A 22534-nucleotide genomic window follows, 5' to 3' on the forward strand; every position below is an offset into this window, starting at 1 on the left:
TGGGTGGTTTAGCGATGCCAAGTGTTGCTTGAATCTGGAGGTTGGGGCACTTGGTAAGTAGTTTGTGCCTAGAGCAACTTGGGGAAGAGCATAGGAATTGTAAACATTTAAACATTAGCTTTTCCCCTGGTCCAGACCATAGAAGACCCAGAACATCACAGTCGTAGAAGGTAACTTGGCTATACAGGGCCTCTCAGGGACTCCAGGTGAGCTAGAGACCTCCCTGGCCACAGGCCACTCATGTAATTATAGAAAAGAATATTGGGGGGGGCTAGCAAAGAGTTGAGAAGTTTGGCTGCTTATGGGACTTGCCATTAACCCAACTTGCAGTTTGGGGGCTATTAGGAAACCTCTTTCTACTATTTTATTTCTATCCATAAGAAAAGACACACAGCCTTTTTTGGTGTTTATTACTTACTTACAGTTATACTTTATCACACCATTTTGAGTTTTCTTCTACTAAACATGTAGACTTTTTTGAATATCTGGAGTCTAGAGCTCACAGCACAGAGCTTTGTGAAATACGGTGCCTATGAGCATTTTCCCACGGTACGTGGAAGCCACAGAGGTGCCCTGAAGCACGGAGCCGTTATTAGCATACACGGTGCTCACTCTGGGCTGCTCAGACAAAACATTCTGGATGCGAAGCACCTGTCATGAAAAGACCACTCATTAGACACCATGTGAGCAAACAGCTGGCTAGTGACGTTTTCCTTCCAAAACAGACCAGGATGAATCGGTTTTCCAGAAATCAGTAAACTAAAAATCTGTCAATAATTATCTTCAATAATTTTTCCTTCTTCTTATGAAAGTACTATTGTCCTAATGATATCTCTGCACCAAAGTGAATTGGTTCTTTCTCAACAAATGGCTTATACAATTTTGATAATTAGGGCATCCCGGATGGAAGGAGTAAAGACTACTGAATTCTTGAGTGGACAGTGATCCTCCCTCAGTGGCAAGGGTTTTGCCTATGACTGAGCCTCCCTCAGTGGCAAGGGTTTTGCCTATGACTGAGCCTAAGCATGGGACAAAATGATGAAGGGACACACAGTCAGCCAGTGTGGTAACCAGTAGGATGGTAGTCATCACAGCTGGGCCCCCTCACAACCACAGAGTGTCTAGGAGGCATCAAGAACCCATGCTACTTTAGAATTCCACCTGGCTCTTCATTGCCTGGTTCCATTATTGACCTCCAGGATTAACACACTTTGCTAATCAGTAAATATTTAAGCACTCAGGTTTCCAAGTAGTCTGAGTGAAGTTCATTCAAACAGATTATGATATACATTGAAGCAAAACAATCAGAAATTTATGATTCACAAATCTATATTGGCATCTCTTATTAGAATAGAGTTTGTTATATATATTTTTAAATATAGGGATTCTTCAACTTCATTTCAGGCTTGAGACACAAAAATACTCAAGCTTGGATCTCATAGAAAACATGAGACTGAAAAGAACAGCATCAGTGATTGTAAAGAAAGACATTTTATCTAAATTAAGCAGATGATTAAACTTGAAAATAGAGGTAGTAAAAAGATCCTAAACAATTTTCTAATCCTTCTATAACTCATATTTCTATTCTCTTAAAGCAGACATTGTGGTTGGGCTTTTGTAGGAAAGTTACACCATTGATTCTCTTATTGAATTCTTGAATAGACAGTGGTCCTCTCAGTGACAAGGCTTTTGCCTATGACTGAGCTTCTAGGGACACATGTCTGAGGCAAGGGGAGGTTGCTAGTGTAGGGTAACATTTCCTCAGGTTCTAGGCTCGGGTTAGACTATTGTTTATTTTTATATTTTCTGATATCCTTTTTTAAGAAGCTGTGAACAAGCCAGGCATGGTGGCTTACGCTTATCATCCCAACACTTTGGGAGGCTGAGGTAGGTGGATTGTTCGAGCTCAGGAGTTCAAGACCAGCCTGAGCAAGAGCAAGACCCTGTCTCTACTAAAAATAGAAAAACTAGCTGGCCATTGTGGTGGGTACCTGTCATCCTAGCTACTTGGGTGGCTGAGGCAAGAGAATCTCCCGAGCCCAAGAGTTTGAGATGGCTGCAAGTTATGATGCTACAGCACTTGACCCACACCAAAAGAGTGAGGCACTATCTCAAAAAAAAAAAAAAATCTGTGACATATATGTTAATAAAAGAAAAATCTTATTTTTAAACTGAAGAATACCAATATCTAAAATTAGTTTTTTTTTTTTTTTTTTTTTTGGTGACAGAGTCTTGTTCTGAAGCTCAGGCTGGAGTGCAGTGGTCCAATTATAGCTTATTGCCAACACTGACCTCCTGAACCGAAGGGATCCTCTTAGCCTCAGCATTCCTAGTAGGTGGGACTACAGGTGTATACCATCATGACAGTCTAATTTTGTTTCAACTTTTGTAGATATGTAGGTCTCACTATGTTGTCCAGGTTTATCTTAAACTCCTGGTCTCAAGCAATCCTCCTGCCTTGGCCTCCGAAAGTTCTGGGATTAAAGGCGTGAACCACCATACCTGTCCTGCATTGGAATTTAAATCACAGTTTCTCAACTCCAAATCTGGATTCAAACATTTGATCTTTCTCTACGCTACCCTCCCAAGGAGACCTACCCTGATTTATTAATGGAACCTGCACTTCCCCTGCTGACAGAAATCCTGATCCCCTTTCTCTGCTATACTCACCATCAAATTTGCCATCTAAAAATTTACTATGTAATTTACTTATTTCTTATACTTATTGTTCATTGTTGGTTGCTCCCTCTAATGGGAGGAAATCTTTGTGTTTTGTGATATATCCTAAGCATTAGAAAAATGTCTGGCATATTAGAGGTGCTCAATAAATTGTTATTAATACATCTCTGAGTTTGAGTGCCAAGAATTTATACCAATACAGTAGAACCTCCATAGTTGACCACCTCCCTACAGTGACCACCTCCTGAAGTTGACCTGATTCTTACAGACTGAAAATACACCACATGTACATACCACTATAATAGGCCCAGTTCCTTATGTTGACCACTTTTGTATGTTGACCAGTTTGTTGTAGTCCCTTGGGTGTTCTACTTACAGAGGTTCTACTGTATTTAACTTCACTAGAGTTTTATATTCTTAAATTAATGCCATAGAAAATGAAATAGTATATGTTATTGCCTTTACCTTTTTTCTTTTTCTTTTTTTTTTTTGAGATATAGGCTCATTCTGTTGCCCAGGCTAAAGTGCTATAGCATCAGCCTAGCTCACAGCAACCTCAGATTCCTGAGCTCAAGCAGTCTTCCTGCCTCAGCCTCCTATTAGCTGGAACTATAGGTGACTGCCATGATCCATGATGCCTGGCTAATTTTTCTATTTTTAGTAGAGACAGGGTCTCATTCTTGCTCAGGCTAATCTCAAACTCCTGAGTTCAAGGGATCCACCTGCCTCAGTCTTCCAGAGTGCTAGGATGACAAGTGTGAGCCACCATGTCTGGCCTATCCTATTGCTTTTAATGCCATAGAAAATTCAATTGCTTATGCTACTGTTTTCGAAGAGGTATTTTAAAATAACACAAACTACATCTTTAAAGTAAGACATTCTTTAATGCCATCATATATGTTAAAACCTGCAGACAAAAACTCATTCTGCTTTGAGGTGATAGGTATTTAAACCCTTTTATTTGAGCTTTAAGTTGTGATAGTGTGAAAGAAGATGGTTCCATACATAACTCTCTTTGCATGAGAGCCTGCTCAGAGCCTACCTCCTGACTGGAAACATACCCCAATCTGGGTCAATAATCAAACTCAGGTTTCTGTATTACTCCTGATAGCAAGTATAGATAGCCCTTGCAGGGATAGGACATATTGTCAAGCATTAATATTAAATTGGTACCTGGTGGCCTGAAAGAGGTAATGAACCATATCTTCATACCTGCCAAAATCTCTTCTCTTAAGTAGAGTTTGTTCATTTCTACAACATCAGATATGACTTCCTGGTAGTTTTGCCAGGATGAGAGCAAAGAAGTCTAGGAACTTACTTCTGACCCTGGAGGATTCTCAGGATTATAGATCAATAGCTTCATGGCGTTAGGATGGCATCCTGCCAGAATATCTCCCGTGGCAGGATCAACGGTTAAGTTATCCACATGGGTGCTGAGCTGTATTACCTTCCAAGAAAGAGGGATAGTGAGACATTGTCCCCTTTTTTCTCTATTCTCCCCCCTCCCACCAGCTCCTGATGGCACCTGACATTGGTATTTTTAGGGGGCTTGGAGTGCAAGCCCAATCTCATCAATACTGCTCTCAAATAGCCGTATTTCCCTCATTCAGGGAGCACATTCCTGGGTGAAGCATGGAGGCCAGATGTAAGAGGCCATGCTGTGTGGTCCAGCCAGGGAACTCTTACCTTCAGCTGAGTCAAATCCCAGTTATCATGTTTTTCCATCACATGAACATTCTTAGCCGCTACATCAGCCACATAGACATACCTTTGAAGTAAAGGACATTTACATTTCAGCAAGTGGCAATGAGAAATAACACTTTTATTTTGGAGAAATGGTACAAAAAGTCACATTTGTTCAAAACACCACTGCAATCCTCTTTTCTAAATCACAGCAAAAGAAGATAATTGAGTGGCTTTTTAAATATACTTGAAGTGCTTTAAACAAGTTTTGAATATGAGCTATGACTATACTGAAATTGTTGTTTCTATAGGCTTAGTCTTGTTACTTCAGAGTCACAATTTTTTCCCTTAAATTGAATAGAGGTAAGTGGACCTCTCAGATGGCCAGAAGAATGTATACTTACGAAAATTAGGGCTTGAAAAGAAGCACTAGATGACCATAAATCGCAATCACAATAATTTTTTAAAAGAAGAAGGACACTTACATTTATTTTCCAGGAATCATCTCTACTCATTAACTCAGGTTTACGTGTCAGTATTCAAGGGACTTCTCTTTTTAAAAAACTTTCAATTTTCAAACACTTATCAAGAGTGTTTTCTTATAAAACTTCAGCTGTTTAAAATAATGTTTTCTCATTGGATAGTCTGATGTCATAAATCAGTAACTTAGACAACCACTGTGCCTAATCTAAGGTAGACTTCCCTCTCTCCCTTTGAGTCCTTGGGTAGCTCAACTTAGTGCAAGTGGTTAAATACTTTCTAGCTTCATAAGGGACAAAGTTACTGCACATTTACCCTCCTTTTCAGTTTGTTAGGAAAGTGTGTTTCTAGAGTCATGTAAAAAGTTGGAACAAGGACCAAGTTTGGATCCTTGAGTCCACATTATGGTGGGGAACCCGAAGTCCCAATGGTTTAAGGTCACCCTGGCACATCTCATCCTCCACACATACACTGATTATTTAAGCCCTAGGAAGGAAACACCTCTGAAGGTAAGGAGCCCACCAAAACTTGAGGGGCAAAAGGGTGACAAAGACAAAAAAGAACTCACTTCTGGTCTAGTGAGACTGTGATTCCATTGGCAGAAATAAATCCTTTGGCCACCACTTTGACTTCTGTTGGGCTGTAGAAGAGAACATGAGTCCAGCGAAGCTGAAAAAGCATCTCAAGAAGTGATAAGAAGAAATTGGTAGAATAATGATCTCTGGTGGCATAGAATTGTTCCAGTCCGAGAACCACAATGTCATTCACACTGAAGTGAAAAAAAGAGAGAGAGGGAATTCAAATATCTTGATTGTTTTCAAAATCACTGATCTCTACATAGACAAGTACATGCGTCAATTTGTCAAAGTATACGTGAACTGGCGTGAGTTAAAGTCATGATTTTGCATTGCCTTGGTGGGTTTTCTTTAGCCATTTGTTATTTTGTTACTCTTCTCTTCCACGAAGTCAATAAAAAGAAATTACTACACAAAGAAACCTCAAACTGCAAAATCTGTTGACTTGTTGATAATGGCTCTCTGTGAAAGTTATAGTACACTTTGCTGATAGCTATGATTTTCCTTCTTGAGGAATCAGACTTTCCCATCCCCTTGAAATCAGGCACAGCCAGGTGACTTGCTTTGCGAGGGACATGAAACAAGGGGCGTGGCTTCTGGTTAGGAGACTTTAGAACTCAGTGCTTGATCAACCATGTTTCCTTCACATTTCCATGGTAAAAGCAACTTTTCTGATAGTACAGACTGTGGTCCTCCAAAGGTCATGAATGAGGATAATGTGAAATAGTCTCTGAATCACCTGCAATAAAATGTGTGTAGCAAGAGGGAGAAAACCAAACCAAACCACAATAAAACTTTGCGGTCTTGAGCCAATAGGATGTTAGGGATTTTCTTTCCTATTATTGTATCATAACTCAATCCATCCTGGTCTTTGTATTTTCTCTGAGGAGATGGGGTATGGGTGATATTCTTTCTTGTGTTCTTCAACACCATTAAAAATTTTAAATGGAGAGCAAGTGTTACTCTTATAACCAATAAGAAAATAAAAGTTTTTCCTTTTTTTTTTTTTTTTTTTTTTTGTTGTTGTTGTTGCTTTGAGACAGAGTCTCACTCTGTTACCCCGGGTAGAGTGTCATGGTGTCATAGTTCATAGCAATCTCAATTTCCTGGGTTCAAGTCACCCTCTTGTCTCAGCCTCCCAAGTAGCTGGTACTACAGGCACTCACCATAGTGCCCAGCTAGTTTTTTTTTGTTTTTAGTAAAGATGGGGTAAGGAGTGGTCTAGCTCTTGCTCAGGTTGATCTTGAATTCCTGAGCTCAAGGGATGCACCCGCCTTAGCATTCCAGAGTGCTACGATTACAGGCATGAGCAACAGTGCCCAGCCAGGCATTTCCATTTTTGAAAAAAAAAAAGAAATGACTTGAAAAAATATTAAAAAGGATTAAACATTCTTGGATTAAATTATAGTAAAGAAAAATTTGGGTGAATGAGGAAATACTTGAAGATTTTGTTATATAATGATTTTCCCAAGGTCATTATACATATGAGCCATTGATCTCCTGTGTCTGTGCTTAGAAACGCATTGCCTGATACCATAAATTAAGTTTCCTCATAGTTGGTTTCTTTGGCATTGTGTTATGCCCCCTGCAAGTGCTTAGTACATGGGCGAATCAGGGATTCTCTGGAGCTCCGCTTTAGATCCTTACAGCCTCACCTACCTTGTTCCAAACCAGTTCAGCTGAGATCTGACACACTTTCCACAGATACAGCCGGGCGGGATCTTACCTCACACCTGCAGACTTTCACCTCTCACTTCCAGACTTTCATGTTGACGTCAAGGCACAGGGTACTACCAGATTTGACATGCACAGGTACAACCAAGAATGTGGGGGTGTTAAGTTCTCTTAAAGCAAATCTTTGACTGATTGATGAGACATAGAGCTAGTAGACAAACTCTTTTCCCTTTCTTATCTTGGCCAGATCAACTTGAAATGAGGCTTAGGATGCTTACTAGAAGATAATCTCATGATTTCAAGCAGTCAGTTGCACTTTGCAGTGGTGGCTTAATGAGGCATTTGCTCTGGTTTTTCCCCTTTCCTGAGTTCCTAGGCTGCCATAACAAGATACTACAAACTGTGTGGCTTAAAACAACAGAAATGTGTTGCCTCATAGTGCTGGAGGCTGGAGTATAAAATCAAGTTGTTGGTAGGGCCATGTTCCTCGGAAGATTCTATGGATCTTCCCTTGGCTCTTCCAGCTTCCAGCAGCCCCAGGCATTCCTTGGCTTGTAGACACATCACTCCAATATCAGCACTCATCTTCACATAGCATTTTCACTGTGTGTCTGTCTTCTAATAAAGACATCAGTGATTTTGGATTAAAGGTACACCCTCTTCCAATATAATTTCATCTTAACTAATTACATCTGCAATAACTCTATTTCCAAATCACACCACAGTCTGAGGAATTGGGGGTTGGAATTTCTGCATATCTTTTTGAAGGGATATTATTTGACCCCTAACATTCAGGCTTTCTGGCCTCAGGCTGGTCTCTTCTGGTTCCTGGGAACTCTCTAATAAAGAGGTCACATTCTGGGTTCTCCCAGGGTCTGTACTTTCTGGGAAACTATTCCTGTGAGGTCATGAGCTAATGCATTTGATCCTCACAATATACCAGTTAGGTCAATCAGGCCAATGGGAGAATTTCCATTTTGCTGAGGTACAGATTAAGCAAGTACAGATTAAGCAAGCCCATGGAAGTCCTGTTCTCCACTAGGGCCTCAGAACCCCACACAATGCATTGTGGGAGGGCTACAACTTCAACTTCTCTTATTTCCTCAGCCCTTTGTATTTGGTGCCCCCAAATTCTATCAGGAGAAATCAGACATGTTAACAAAGAACAAAGGAGAGGAGATGAACTTTCCTCTCTTTTCCTATTCCTCTCTCTCATAAAATGTCTACTGTTTTCGAACGAGTCTTTTGGTATGGAGCTGTAGCAAATTCCTCACTGTTTGCCATAACCCTTGAACAGGCAGCCTATCCACTGAAAAACTTATCATTTTACCAAACACCGTAAGAAAGATGTTCTTCACTGCAAGTGAGAGTTCAGCTTTGAATTCAGATGGATCTAGGTTTACAGCCTGGTCCTGTCACTTAGAAATTGTGTGACTTGGACAAGTTACCTAACCCCCAAACTTCTTAAGATTCAGTATACTCATGTCTATTACTGAAAGTCGTTATGTGAATTAAGTTAAATTAAGTATTTTGGCAGAGTGCCTGGCAAATAGTTAATGCTTAATAAATGTAATTTTTTTATAAGTGTCTAGAGGATTAAAAAAAAATATTCTACTTTAAAGCTCTGATTGAACAAAGAAATGGCCCATCTGGAGGTTGGTTATAACACCCAGTGGGTGAGACTTATAGAACACAACCTACCAGGACAACTAGAAAAGGGTGTATGTAGGTGTTTAAAGAGAACCCAATAGTAGGTATTGAGTTGTTGCGGTGAAGAGGATGCAATTAGAGCTGAGAATCTAATTGAGCACCTTTATAGGATTAAAATGCTTTCAACGAGTTGAAAAGTATAGAGATATTCAACACTGAACACTGCAATTTCTAGAGAGGTGCGGGCAGTGTCACCATGGGAATCTTTAGAAGGCTTTAGAAAAAAATGCTGCAAAACAAAAGTTTAAGAAAGCCTGCTGAACCAAAGAAAACAAAGCACACAGCAGAGGTGCACGATGAATAGAAGCGCGGCAGGCTTTAATTCCGTACCTTGTGAGAAGTTTGTGTTTTATGGTTTTCACGTGTATGAGAGAAGGTTGTTTTTCCTCAAATTTAAATATCTCCACAGTGGACTTCATGTGGGGATGGTTCACAACATAAAGATACACAGTATGGTCTAAATGGAAAAAAGGCACAATTTCCAAGAAGTTTACTTCTACCACAACCAATGCCACACCTGCTTTGAAACTTGGTCACTACCAATAGTTTTCTTTTCACACCTCTTACATGCGACTTCACAGTCCACCTCACAGGCGAGCTATCTTTCCTCCCATTTTACTGAAGACATTGAGGCTCGGAAGGAGAATCATTCATTCTCACCCCCACCCCCACCAAGCAGCAGAGCCAAGTATAACCATTTCACAATGTTGTCTTCAGCCTTACCTCAGACTCCACAAGATATAATCATGCATAAATATGCCGGTGTTTTCCCCAGATGACTCTTCAACAATGCAAGTGGGTGCAAGCAAGCTAGACTTTGCTGAGAACTTGTGTGTGTGTGTGATAATGGAACATGAGCTCAAAAAATGTCAGGGCGGTATAAATACCTGAGTTATTTCACTCCATATAATATTTACAAAGCTCATCTAGGTGGTAATATGCACCAGCATTTGATTTCATTTTCTTGCCAAATAATATTTCATTGTATAAATATATCACATTTGGTTTATATATTCATCAGTTCATGGGCATTTGGGTTAGTTCCACCACTGGGGTATTAGGAAGAATGCTGCTATAAACATATAAGTTTGTATGTAGTTAGCTTTTCACTTCTTGTGAATGTATATGTAGAGCTGTTGGAGCATATGGTGACTCTGAGTTTCACATTTTGAGGAACTGCCAAAATGCTTTCCAGAGTGGCTGTGCCATCTCACAATCCCACTAGTAAAGTATAAGCATTCCAATATCTCCATCATTATCTTATCATTTGTTATTATTTATTTTTTGCCATCCTAGTAGGTATGAAGCGATCTCTCATTCTGGTTTTATTTTGCATGCTCCTAATGACTGAGGTTCAACAGAACATCTTGTCACGTGCTTATTGGCCATTTGTACACCTTAGGAGAAATGTCTGCTCAGATTTTTTGGACTATTTTTAAATTGGGTTGTTTGCCATTTTGTGGTTTAGTGGTAAGAATGTTTTATATATTTTGGATACAAGCCTTTCCTCAAATATATTTTTGGAAAATATTATCCCTCATTCATTGGGTTGTTTCTCACTTTCTTGATGGTGTCTTTTGAAGTACAAAAACTTTTAATTTAGATGAATCTAATTTTCTGTTTTTTAATGTCATACAGTTCTTCTCGAAGGGCCCTTAGTTTACACATCCAAATTCTGAGAACAGTATTCAGACAGGTTTTGACAGTCAAAGAAGAAAAAAAGTAGATAGGAGGAAAAGAAGGAGACCACAGAGGGCCAAAGTTACTAGTCTTTCTTCTTTTTTTTTTTTTTTTTTGAGACAGAGCCTCAAGCTGTCCCCCTGGGTAGAGTGCCATGGCATCACAGCTCACAGCAACCTCCAACTCCTGGGCTCAAGCGAGTCTCCTGTCTCCGTCTCCCAAGCAGCTGGGACCACGGGCGCCCGCCACAACGCCCGGCTATTTTTTGGTTGCAGTCGTCACTGTTGTTCAGCGGGTCCGGGCTGGGGATTCGAACTCGCCACCTTAGGTGTACGTGGCTGGCGCCTTAGCCGGTTGAGCTATAGGCACCGAGCCAGTCTTTCTTCTTTGATGCAACATTTATGCTGCTTTTATCCACATTTACCAGGCCACACATACACATCTTTATGGTAGGAGAGCATCGTCCTCCTTCCTTTAACATGAATGCTGGGTAGTTGAGGAGGAATGGTTTCTATTTCTTTCTTTTCCCCCTTATCCTTACGCAATCAGGTTTTACCTTTGCCAATGAAAATACTGATCCCATGTGGATTAAAGGATTCTTTATCAAATCCATCACTGATTTTCAGTGCTTGTGCTTTTGGGTTTTGCTCATTCAGATCCATCAAGAAGATTTTTCCCGGCTCATCTGGTGCAAAGTTTGGCATGCCTGGGTATTTCAATCCCTTAAAAAAATAAAGAATAAGTATGCACACATATACATACCAAAACCACATTTTCATACAGAAACTAAAATCTCAATGCCAAATAAAAATGTTCAAAGTTCTAAGTTTCACTTAGATTTCTGGGATTTTTCATTCTGTCAGCTGTTGCCATTATCTGATCTGCGGGGTTATTGATGTCATGTAAGCATTGGTTAGGAATATGGGAAGAAATATATTAAAGATAAGAAAGAACTTTTAATTGAGAGAGAAGGAGTTAAGCAAAAAAATGTAATGGAAGGAATTAGGAATGTCACTTTGTGTAAATCCCTTGGCCTGTCTAAGCTCATGTTTCTAGCTTATAAAGTGAAGAAGTTAAAATATGTGATTGTGAGAGTCTTTCCAGTGCTGATATTCTATAACTAATTTTCCTCAAAGCAGATAAAAGGAATGTGTGGCTTAATTTTATTGCTACCATCCCTGCATTGATTAGATTAGATAGAGCAAATAGTCAAATCAACAAAGAATGAACTTAGGGGTACCAGATTTATAAGGTCTACTGGTTTTGACCTATTTAGTTTCTATGGACATGTTTGAATAGTCTGACATAAAAGCTACTCCTTAAATGTTGCAAGAAGTTTGTTCCAGTCCCTTTCTACTAGTAGGACCGGGTGTTTATCAGTCAACAATAGACACACTGAATGTATTGAGCTTCTGCTGTATCCAAGTTCATCATGTCAAACCTTGTGGTGGGTTTATTCCATAAGAAATCCCAAGCAGTTCACTTTCTCCCCGTGTCTGTCATCTACACTCCAATGTCAATAACTTTAGATCTTCTCCTGTACCCTAATCTCCATTTATAGCCATTTAAATTTTCTCCTTCCTCCTTCTCTTTCTGTCCTTCTCCCTCTCCTTGCACGTGCATACACGTACACACACAAGTATGCGCTTATATTAATACTATTCCTGGCCCCTGCACTGCCCGCCTTCTTGGGATAGTCAACTTTTTCTGAACAACCCTACTCACGCCTTCCAGCTATTCCTAGAACAGTCCTTAATGCCCAAATCTGATGGCCCAGTGTTGTCTGTGGGAAAGCTCAGTTTTCCCCAGTCAGCACTGGCATGACTGAAGCCCATCAGAGGAGGTGCTGTGCCCATTGCCATTCTGCTTAAGGGAGTACCCCTGGAGGAGGGGTTGGCCTGCCCCTACCCACAAACTTCTGCTTTTAGACTTCCATTCTATCGTCATCAAGGAGCAGACCCTCTTCTAAGGAAACATACCATTTCTCCTGTAAATAATTTGTCACCAAACTCAATGGCTCAGAGGATAATGGCTCTGGGAAAATATATGTCTATCAGGTCATCTAATCCCACACCTAGAGGCCTAGAGAAGCAATTCGCTGAAATCCGTCAGATCATTAATTGTGTACCGCCTCTTTCTGCTACATCACAACAAAAAGTCTGAAAGAGAGAACATTGCTCAGGAAGACCGCTTAATGCAGAACACTATGGCAAGTACTTTGGTAGTGTGGACGCATGTGCGGGCACTGTTAGCTACCAGAAAGATCAGGTGATCAAGAAATGGAAATAATCTGATAGGCAGGTAAGGATGGGGTACTGCAAACGAACTTGACCTAGATGTAGTGTCATAATGAATGAAACATTTCTGCTAAATGACCTCATGCTCACCTAGTTTTCTGTTCAAGCTGGTTGGGTAAAACTTTGTGGCTGCAAACATACTGTGTGCTAGTGATTACAAGCAATTCTTTTGATACTGTTCACCAGTGAAAATGGTGAAAACCACTTGGAGGTGCAGGCATCCTATTTCTCCCAACAGATGACGGGTATATACGGACAGTCATTGAACTCTTCCATTGCCTTCATCCACCAGCATGTGGATTAAAGCACCTGCACCTGCCAGGTAGGATGTTAGGTGCTGCACGTGGCAATGCACACTTCAAAGTCCTGGTTTAAAGGATCTTGAAGTCTGGCAACAAGCAATTGCATCAGCATGGTATGGTCTATAATCTAAGCTCATTGAAGAGGCATTCCACCCCACAAGAGAAGACTCTCCCAAGGAAAAAACAGTGCTATCACAATGAGGCCTCACAGAGAAATAGGAGTGAGCTGGCAAAGGAGGTGATCTTTGCAGCAAAGAGGAGCATACCAAGCCCCAAGGCAAGGAAGACAATATCCTGGTTTGCACCTTTAAATATGCTAGAAATATTCCTCGCACTGAATTGCTCTCTAAATTATCAGTTTCCAAACATCTTCTAGGATAGCAAGAAAGGATGATAGGAGAGACCAAAAGAAACAAGGTCTTGAATTTATTATAGTGCAGAAAGATTAGCAGGAAGCAAAGTACATAATCCTTAGCCTATGAGTTGTTTGTTCGTTTACAAAGAGATCTATTATTTAGAACTTCATGCTAGCTTTTCTCATAAAATTATTTGTGATAAAAATATCTACTTTCTGTATAGCAATGATTCAGAACTTTTAGTTCCAGGGATAATAAAAAAAAAAGCATAAGGTAGGAAGGACAAATATTATTTCATAACAGCAAAGAAATCTCTTGGATATAGAACAATCATTTTAAAGTGTCTATTTGGCATAACATTGAGAATCTAAACTGACAATAGAAAATTTAGGTTAACAAGGAAACAGCTTTTCTAGACCATTTTGTTTTATTCTTGATTTTGGAGGAAAAATAAATAAAATTCCTCTCCCACACAGCAGCAACCAGTACCAGCATTAATAGCACTTCAAAGTCCGGATGAAAACCTTACCCTACTCTATTGTGCATACTTAAGAATTCGTGAATTCAGGCCCTGGTGATTACATATGCCCCTATTCTTTTTGGCCAAAAATGTTTAGATTTAAAATTCATGACCTTAGGTGGTATTTTATTGGCAAAAAGTGGAAAATTAGACGAGCAATTCTGGCAGGGATCACACTGGAAACATGGTAAATCTACTTTTTCAAAATCTTAATCTCTGTCTCAGAGTACACTGATTTAACAAATACAACACAATTTTCAGCTTCTCATAAATACACCTTTCTTTGTTTATCGACATTTGTCTTTGGTGAAGCTCTGTATTACCCCAAACCTGGGCCAGTGGCACGGGGAATAAAATGCGGGTTTTTCTCTACTTTCCTTTGAAAGACTCGGAAGGCGTGGCAGGAAACCAAGATGAAAAGTGCCCAGGGTTTTGAATCCAGTGACATGGCTAACGTTCCATCCAAAGACATTTACAGAGGTCCAAACACAGGCAGGCATAGGGAGGGGAATGTTAGTTAGTGAGAAGATGACTACCAGAAGCTGAGGCTCGGTCAAATGGAGCAATGATGGGGGTGGACAGCAACAGGACTGATCGGGAGACTGGCCTAGGGATTGAACGGAAATCAATCCACATTTATTGGGACCCTACTGAGTGTACAACTGCCCACAGGGAGCCCCCCAGCATGCTGCAGTCAAAGCTGGGCATTCCTGTGGTGTTTTAATTAGCCCTTCAGAATCCTTTTTGGCTTTGTTTGTTAACTGGTTTACCCAGAAGTGGGATAGAGGCAAGGGATCCATCTGGCAGCTCTAACCAACACCATTAATGCACTGTCTGTATGGCTATTGACGTGAGCATCAGAACAGCATGGACAATACTCACACTGGAGATAAAAGCCAGCCCACTAGGAAGTATATCAATATCTTCAGAGCCATATTCTGCAAAAGAAGTGTAGAATCAGAAAAATGCATTTATGAAGGCTTAGAAAAAGTAAATCTCACAGTCCAAACCTTGAACTTCTTTGTGAAACTACATTGAGTTTTTCAACCATTTACTTGGGAAACTATTAACTCTCAGGAATCCCACGGGCATGGTACTATATAGTAAAACCTGAGTCAAGCTCCTCAAACACTAAATTCTTGTTTTAGAACTCCATTTTTCAGAATAAAAGACAAATAACTAGAAAATAAACTCACGATGTAGATCTATTCTTTCAGTCACAATTTCCAGGATGTGTCCTGAGAGATTTAGCTAGATTCCCCGTACAAGGCTGGTCTACGGATGGAGTGAAGACATTTGGAAAGTTATCATTGTGAAGGTCTCTTGTTTGTTGCTGAGGCCTAAAACATTTATCATTTATCAACATTTATACAATGTTATCGGTAAATTAGTAATTGTTCTCTGTTATAAGAACAATAGGTTTTAGGGTGAACTCTTGAGTATGAATGAATGTGAGTTTAGTCAGATTTCTTCCTCACTGAGAGCTGGTTTTGAGCATTTTTCTATGAAAACAGACTTATGACAAGCAAGTTTTGAAGAAGAACAGGATGAAAAAAGAGGCTATCATGGCAAGAGAAAGCTACATATAAGAGAGAGAGTCATACGTTCTTAAAAGTTGATGTTCACGGACTCTCATCCAGAGGTAAGGTCTAGATTCTCTCCTCTTGAACCTGGGTTGAACTTTGTAACTGCCTTGACAAATAGAATGAGATGAATATAATGACACACAGCAGTCAAGATCAAGTCATAGCCACAGTGGCCACTAGCACGTGCTCACTTGCACTCTCTCTGCCCCCCACCTTTCTCTATCGCTATCTTTATCTCTGTCTATGTCTCTATCTCTAGTCCTATCTCTATCTGTATCTCTCTCTCTCTCAAGGCTCTCTCTCAGACCTTGGAAGCTCTGAACCAAAATGTAAGACGTCTGGCTATTGCAAAGCTACAGAGAGACCACGCAGGTGGACAGAGATGCTGGAGGAGCTGCAGATGGTTTCAGTTCCTGGCCTTTAAGTTGGCCTCACTGATGTAAATGGAGGAGGGTGAACTGTCTCCACTCTGCCATGTCAAAATTGGAAATTCATGAGCAAAATAATTGTTGTTTTAAGTCACTAAGTTTGGGGGTGGTTTATTACGCAGTCATAGTAATTGGCACATGTGGAGAAATGGTTAGGTAGGGCAATGAGTTAGGAGGGTGTCAACAGGCAACCAGGGAAGAACAGGGTGGAGTCTGAAACAGTGGAACAAAGAAAATGCAAATTTAAAGCCAAAGTGTGTGTGGTGAGCAATAGGCACTGAAAACGAGGGGAGAGTGAAAGAGTTCATTTTCTTTGCTGCATTAAAGATTCAAACTAATCCTCAACTCCTAATGGAAAAATTAAATTAACCAGAATTTTCCATTTCCCAAGTATTTTAGTAGATTGAGATTTATATATATGGTACCTTGATGGTTATTTCCACTCAAGTGACATAGAAATGGAAAGAATCCAACAAACTGAATAAAACAATTTTTAAAAACACATTGGTTTTTGTAACAAGAATGTAACAGGTTGGTTATATTCTGCTGTTTCTCCTGCTCCTCTAAACCCTCCCTTGCTTTCCTTTTACCGTGTCTTCTCCCCACGTCTCACCTAAGTGTGACAGCTCCAGGCTCTGTCTGTCCTTGGCTCTTAGGGCAGAGCATTCATCCCACAGGCATGATCCACCCTAGTCCCCGTGGATCATGATGGATGGCTTCATCTTCCACCTGCTTGACTCTATAAGCTCTAAATCAAGCCCAAATCTTTCTCCCCAGTTCCAGATCTTTCTAGCCACCTGTACATTGGGCATTTGACTTGGTTTTTTCATTTCTTACATTCAGCAGGTCCCAAATGAACCTAGACATTTCTCCCTTGAATTCACTCCATTTTCTATATTTCTACTTCTTTGGATGGTGCTTCTATTCCCCACATATCTACAGCAGAAACCTGCAGGGTATCTTTAATGCCTCCCTTTTCCCTTAATTTCCAAATTCAGTTGATCACCAGTCATTCAGGCTCTAGAACTTCCTCCTGGGTTTCTATGATGGCTTCTCAATAGGTCAGCTTCCCTACTCTACAACCATCCTCTGCACTACTGACAGTTATTATTATTATTTGTAAGTACAAAGCTGACCTTGTCACTCTCTTATTCAAAACCTCCCAGAGGCCCACTCAGGATGGCAGTATTACCCCGAGGCCCTTTGGCCTGGATTTCAGTTCTTGCAGCTCCCACTCTCCACTCTCCATCCCAGCTGGGTGGGGCACTTACTGCTGTGCTGTTAGTAGTAAATTGTGCCAGACTCATTCACCTGAATGCCCGTGCACATGCACCTTTTCTTGGTACACTCAGACTTTTCTCACCCATGCTTATCACCTCCACTTGACCAAGATCCCAGGCTCTTGGTAGAAGCTTAGGGGTCTCCTCAGCCTATCCAAACTGCTTTCAGCATCTATTTTATGTTGATAAATGTTCACCTGTCAATACTTCCACCAGGACATTCTTCACATTGGGCTTTATCCCTCTGCTCATCTGTTCACTTCCTACTAGACATAAGCTTCTTGAGAACAAGGACTGGGTTATATTCAGTGTTATATCCATGCACCCAACATAACAGAATCTCTTAATAAAAGCTTATTGCTTCCATAAATAAACATTTTTAGTTTTTGGACTTTGTCTTTGTAGAGGTTAAATTATTGATTGAGTGAGGCCGACCTCTGAGTCCATGATATCCTAAGGTGTGTGCTCTCTGGTTTGGCTCCTTCTCTCTTCCAAATAGCATTTTATGTATCTGTTATGACAGCATAAACCCACCTCAATAACTCACCTACATCACAGTGGGCATTCTACAGAGAAGTTGTGCCTGCTTTATTAACTTGCTCCATCTAGAGACGGAAACCTGGTGCTTGGCATTCGGAGATAGAAAAGAATCACTACACAAGACCGCACAATATTTCCACCCCTCCTGCCCCTGTCTCCACTGCACCTGCATCATGGGCATAGTGCACCTCAGCAACAGTGGCACCTGTGGGAGCAAGAGCCCTGGGACACCCCCCTCTGAGTCTTTCCCAAGGACTCATTAGCTTGTGCACAGCTATCATTAAAAACACACTGCTAAGTCTAACATCCGTCTTATGAATAGGTTCCCACTGCTTTAGAGCCTGCCAAACCTACTGCTACTTGGCATCAATTCATTTCTTCAATCCGTTCCTTATGTCTCCAATCATCCCCTACGGGCAGTCTGAGAAAGGATCATACCGAAACATTTTTATCAGTGAATTTCATCGTTATCACTTCACATCTTGGACAGAAGTTCCTGACAACCAGCCAAGAAAAACAAATGGAACCTACTATGGAGGAAAAGCAAATCTTGGAGTCCTAAGAGGCTACAGAAGGGAGAAGGGGAGCTAGGAAGCGATCTAATATCCAGGCTGCCTACTTGATAATCCTGCCTAGTGAAAAGCCCTCAGAAGGCTATTTGAATTTCAAGTGCAGTTTTGATTGAATTCCAAGGACAGCCAGATAATTTCCTGGTTAAAATAATCCTTGAACCTCAAAACCTTGTATAAAAGATTGCTTGATATAAACAGATCTATGAGATATGATTTACAGAGGGAGATACATTTTACATTTCGACATTTTTTTCTCAGAAAAAATATTGGGTAAGAAAAACAAACAGAACAGTTTCTTCTACCAATAAAATTAACCTCAAAACTCTGGATGTTGAAAAAAATACAAATAATCCTTTTTCTCCAGCACTGTGACAGCCCACCATACCCTACCTAAAATCCTGTAGTGGTTTTCCATAGCTTCATAAAGCCTTCCAGTCGTTGACTAGTTGGGTCTTAGAAGTATTGTCTTGTTAGTTACCTGATAACGAATTAGATAACTAATTCTTTTGATCAGACTGTATTAAGTAATATTTAATCTGCTTGCATCTCAGATTTTCTGATGTTGCCATAATTCTTTCCTGGAGCTTCCACAATAAAAATGTGTCTTCATTAGAGAACAAAAGGGATGTTACCCAACAGAGAGTACAAGGCATTAAAAAAAAAAACACAAAAAAAACCACTCTGCTTCATAATCTAAGCCCATCACCCTCTGGTCCTGGACCATTAGGCAAGTAACTTAGTTCTTCATTGTGTCAGTTTCCTAATCTGCAAAGCAGAATATCAGCACCACCCCCTTTATGGGGAATTACATCGATGTTAGCAGAGGAGTCAACAGCATACTCACTGATACTAGACCTTTAATAAGGCAGCCTTTTTTTTTAGGTACACGTCAGTATTGTCCTACTAACTGATGACCTATAATTACTCCAATTGGTTAAGTTCTTCAAACATAAAATGTTAATATGCCAACATGAGAAGTAACATGATTTTTTTTTCTGTGTTCCCCACCAACTTCTCCTTATTTAAGTTATTCTATTCAAAATATTTGGATGATCAGAATACCAATCCACAACTTGTTTCTCAAATCCAGTTATATCAGACAACTTGAGAGTCAGACTAGCCCTTATCCATCATCTAATTATCCCTCTGAATTACTTGGCAAGCTCATATCTTTTGAGAGATATAGATGTATGTGTGTATAGCAAGTATGAATATTACTCCACACGATTAGTAAACGAGTAAATGTCACATTTTCTTATTTTTCAAATCAGATTAAATCTGATCCTGACTGCCCACTCCACTAAGTTGATGGGAAATTCAATCTGAGTCATGACTGCGTCTCTCTGTTAGGGCTGTGCAATGATTCTATGTGGGAGGGTAAGGACGTTCATTCGCCACTGGATTACGGCCAAGGCTATCCAATCCTTGTCCAATGCCATGCACAGACATGGACACTGGTCTTATCCCTGAAGATATCTTGTAGCTATTTCTTCTGAGGTCTTGTTTCTCCCCAAAATGCTATCAGGTGGTGGGGCCGGGGCCCCTGTTAGCCAAAGAAATCCACGTTTTCTTATCCTTTCTCCATTAGAATTTCTTGAAGGAGCTCAGGTTTTTCAAAACAAAAGTCAGGAAGGGGGCTTTCTTCAGCTCCTTCTGCTTTCCAGCTGTCGGCACAAGCCACCTCAAAGATTATGGAGCACAAGGTTCAAGTTACTTTTTAATGTGTTTTTTTTTTTTTTAAGAAGTTGAGAGTTATAAAAAGGGCAGAAAACCAAAATCAGAAGTACTCTTTTTCTGTTTTTTTAATATAGCAAGAAAAATAAAAAATAAATTTCTATCACAAAATAAACTATCCTGTCACATTCTAATAAATAAGTCCCAGTCCTTGAGCCTAGGGAGTTTATAATCTAATAGTGAAAGACAGAACACTGCTAGCTCTGAAACAAGGCATGTGGTAGGTGTCATAAACGAATCAGAGTTTCAGAGTGCTGTGAGTTCAGAGGAAGGAGATGAATTTGCAGCTGATTTCAGCAAGCAGAGATGGAAGGATCAGTGCAGAGAATTTCATAAGCGAAGGTGAGAATGTGGAAGAACACATTCTCTAAACAGGGGACAAAATCTAGCCTGAATTTTTTTTTTTTTTTTTTTTAGCAGCAGTGTCAGGAAGAAATGGACAAAAAAATTAAGACGGGTAACAGAAGACAGGGAGGAAAGTGAAATATCATAGAAGGGAAAAAAGGAGAATTTAGCAAAGGAATAGCCCAGAGTAGTCAATAACATTCTTTAAATGAGGGAGAGACGTCAGGAAGGAAATGGCCCGAGAAAAACCACACATTTTGGAGACTGGGGATTGGGTAGCTTGGGTAAAGTAGATGGGTCAGAGTTTCACTGGGAAAGTCTAAAAACAGGTAACTACATGTGTGGGCAAGGCTCAGGCAGGAGAATGGCGACCAAGGAAATGTGCTCTTTCCTTCTGGTGCCTTGAAATTACCATAACATACGTACCGAGTCCCTCAATAAGGTGGCAGTTCTGAGGCTCCACTGGCTCTATATCTAGAGAAGCATTCATTATTTTTCTGTAGAGATAAAAACCAACCCTAAAGGTTAAGGCACAGCCTTCAAAAACTATGTCTTAATATGACCTTTAATCACCTTCAGATTGTTAATCTCCTTGTCGTAATTTATGAATGATATAATAAGAAATTAGGCACCTTTATGTTTCTTTACACAAGCAGGCATTATGTAACACACGTGCATCAGCTAATCTCACCCAGTTATTGCTGAGAGACTAATATATAATCATACACAGCAAACACCTGCTGCCCAGATAAAAAACACTATTTAATAGCATGAGTAACTGAATATAATTAATTTAAATACACAAAATAGCATAATTAATTTTTCTAAAGTATTTCCTATTATAAACCTACACTTTCTCCCTTCATCCTGGTCTAGTCTTACCCTTTGAACCCTTCCTTCCAAATTGCCTTCCCAAAGTTCAACAGAGTCTGCTTAACTTTATTATTTTAAATTTTATGCTGACTTACTTTTTAAATATGTAAATCCATTGACTTGACCACAATTTAAACACTTGGCCAAATTATTTTTCAATAGTATTCTCGTTTCTACAGTGAAATACTCTACTACATTATCAGGAATGCTTGTGAATTTTTAATAAACTATATTTAGGGAGACTCTACACTTATACTTACCTTACAGTTGCTTATTAATAAACATCCATTAGATCGACTTTATTATTTTGTGATTATTTTACTTGGTTACACTAGAGGAAAATGTAACAATAAAGCTATCAAGCGGAACTAGAGAAAGTAGTACCCCAAATCACCAGGCCCCAGAACAGTGTCTAGACAAGAGCCAGTGGGGAGATGGGCGTCTATCAAGAGAGAGCCATCAAAACAACCTGAAGGTAAGGATGATAGGGAGAGGCTTTACAGCCACTCAGGAATGGATTCCATTACGGTTCTTCTTTCTAGCCCAGTCCTGATTTTTTTTCCCCGGAGACATTTCTAGAATGGCTTTCACCACTAGAGCTTCCACTTCTGAAGTTCAAGTGCTGGCAAAATGCCAGTTACCACCCGCAGGTTTCAGCCCACCATCCTGCTGTTTGGCTAGCTCTCTGATGGGTACCCTGACCCAGTACTTCCCGGTGTTTAACAGGGCTTGGGCAAAGTTTCAGTCGGTTAGCCCATCCCCTTCTCCAAGTCCAGCGCCTCCCATGGACTGAATGTGGAGGATGACCTCTAGAAGGGGTCAGAGAACAGATGAAGGTATTTCCTCCCTACTGTTTTAGGAAAGGCAAGGAGTCAGGTCACTTTCCACATAAGTTTAATGTGGAAAGGGATAGTTCTCGGCTGGGATTGAAGAGTGAGGTTCCAAAGCTGCTCATTCCTACGCATTAGGAAGGCAGTACCCGGCCGCGGTTGACCTAACTTGGAAGAGTTGGGGAAAAGAACCGAGGTCGACCCCCATCAAGGTACCACTCACCTAAACGCCAGTAACCTCTCCCCGATCAAGGCCAGGCTGGCCCCCAGCAGGGTCAGCGCCACTAGCTTCCCCATGCTGTCTGGGTGCTGGGGCTGAGCGCGGGCGCCGCGTCCTCCCCAGGGGCAGCGGGCAGGATCCGGCCCCGCCCGCCGATTGGTGCGCCCGGC

At 40.5% G+C, this 22534-nt stretch overlaps 1 protein-coding gene across 1 annotated transcript; it reads right to left on the reverse strand.

Annotated features, from left to right (window-relative positions):
* Positions 1–393: 393 nt before the first annotated feature.
* Positions 394–22479, reverse strand: PON3 (paraoxonase 3). The gene is made up of 9 exons (XM_003782683.3): positions 22368–22479; positions 20868–20938; positions 14839–14894; positions 11038–11203; positions 9132–9258; positions 5411–5611; positions 4366–4447; positions 3998–4126; positions 394–651 (listed from the first exon to the last, which is right to left on the reverse strand). The coding sequence occupies exons 1-9, from the start codon at positions 22439–22441 to the stop codon at positions 493–495; spliced, it is 1065 nt and encodes a 354-aa protein (XP_003782731.1). The 5' UTR covers positions 22442–22479; the 3' UTR covers positions 394–492.
* Between the last annotated feature and the right edge of the window lie 55 nt (positions 22480–22534).

The sequence above is a fragment of the Otolemur garnettii genome, unplaced genomic scaffold (genome assembly GCF_000181295.1).
Source record: "Otolemur garnettii isolate 467f Iridium unplaced genomic scaffold, OtoGar3 scaffold00005, whole genome shotgun sequence".
NCBI classification, from domain to species: domain Eukaryota; kingdom Metazoa; phylum Chordata; class Mammalia; order Primates; family Galagidae; genus Otolemur; species Otolemur garnettii.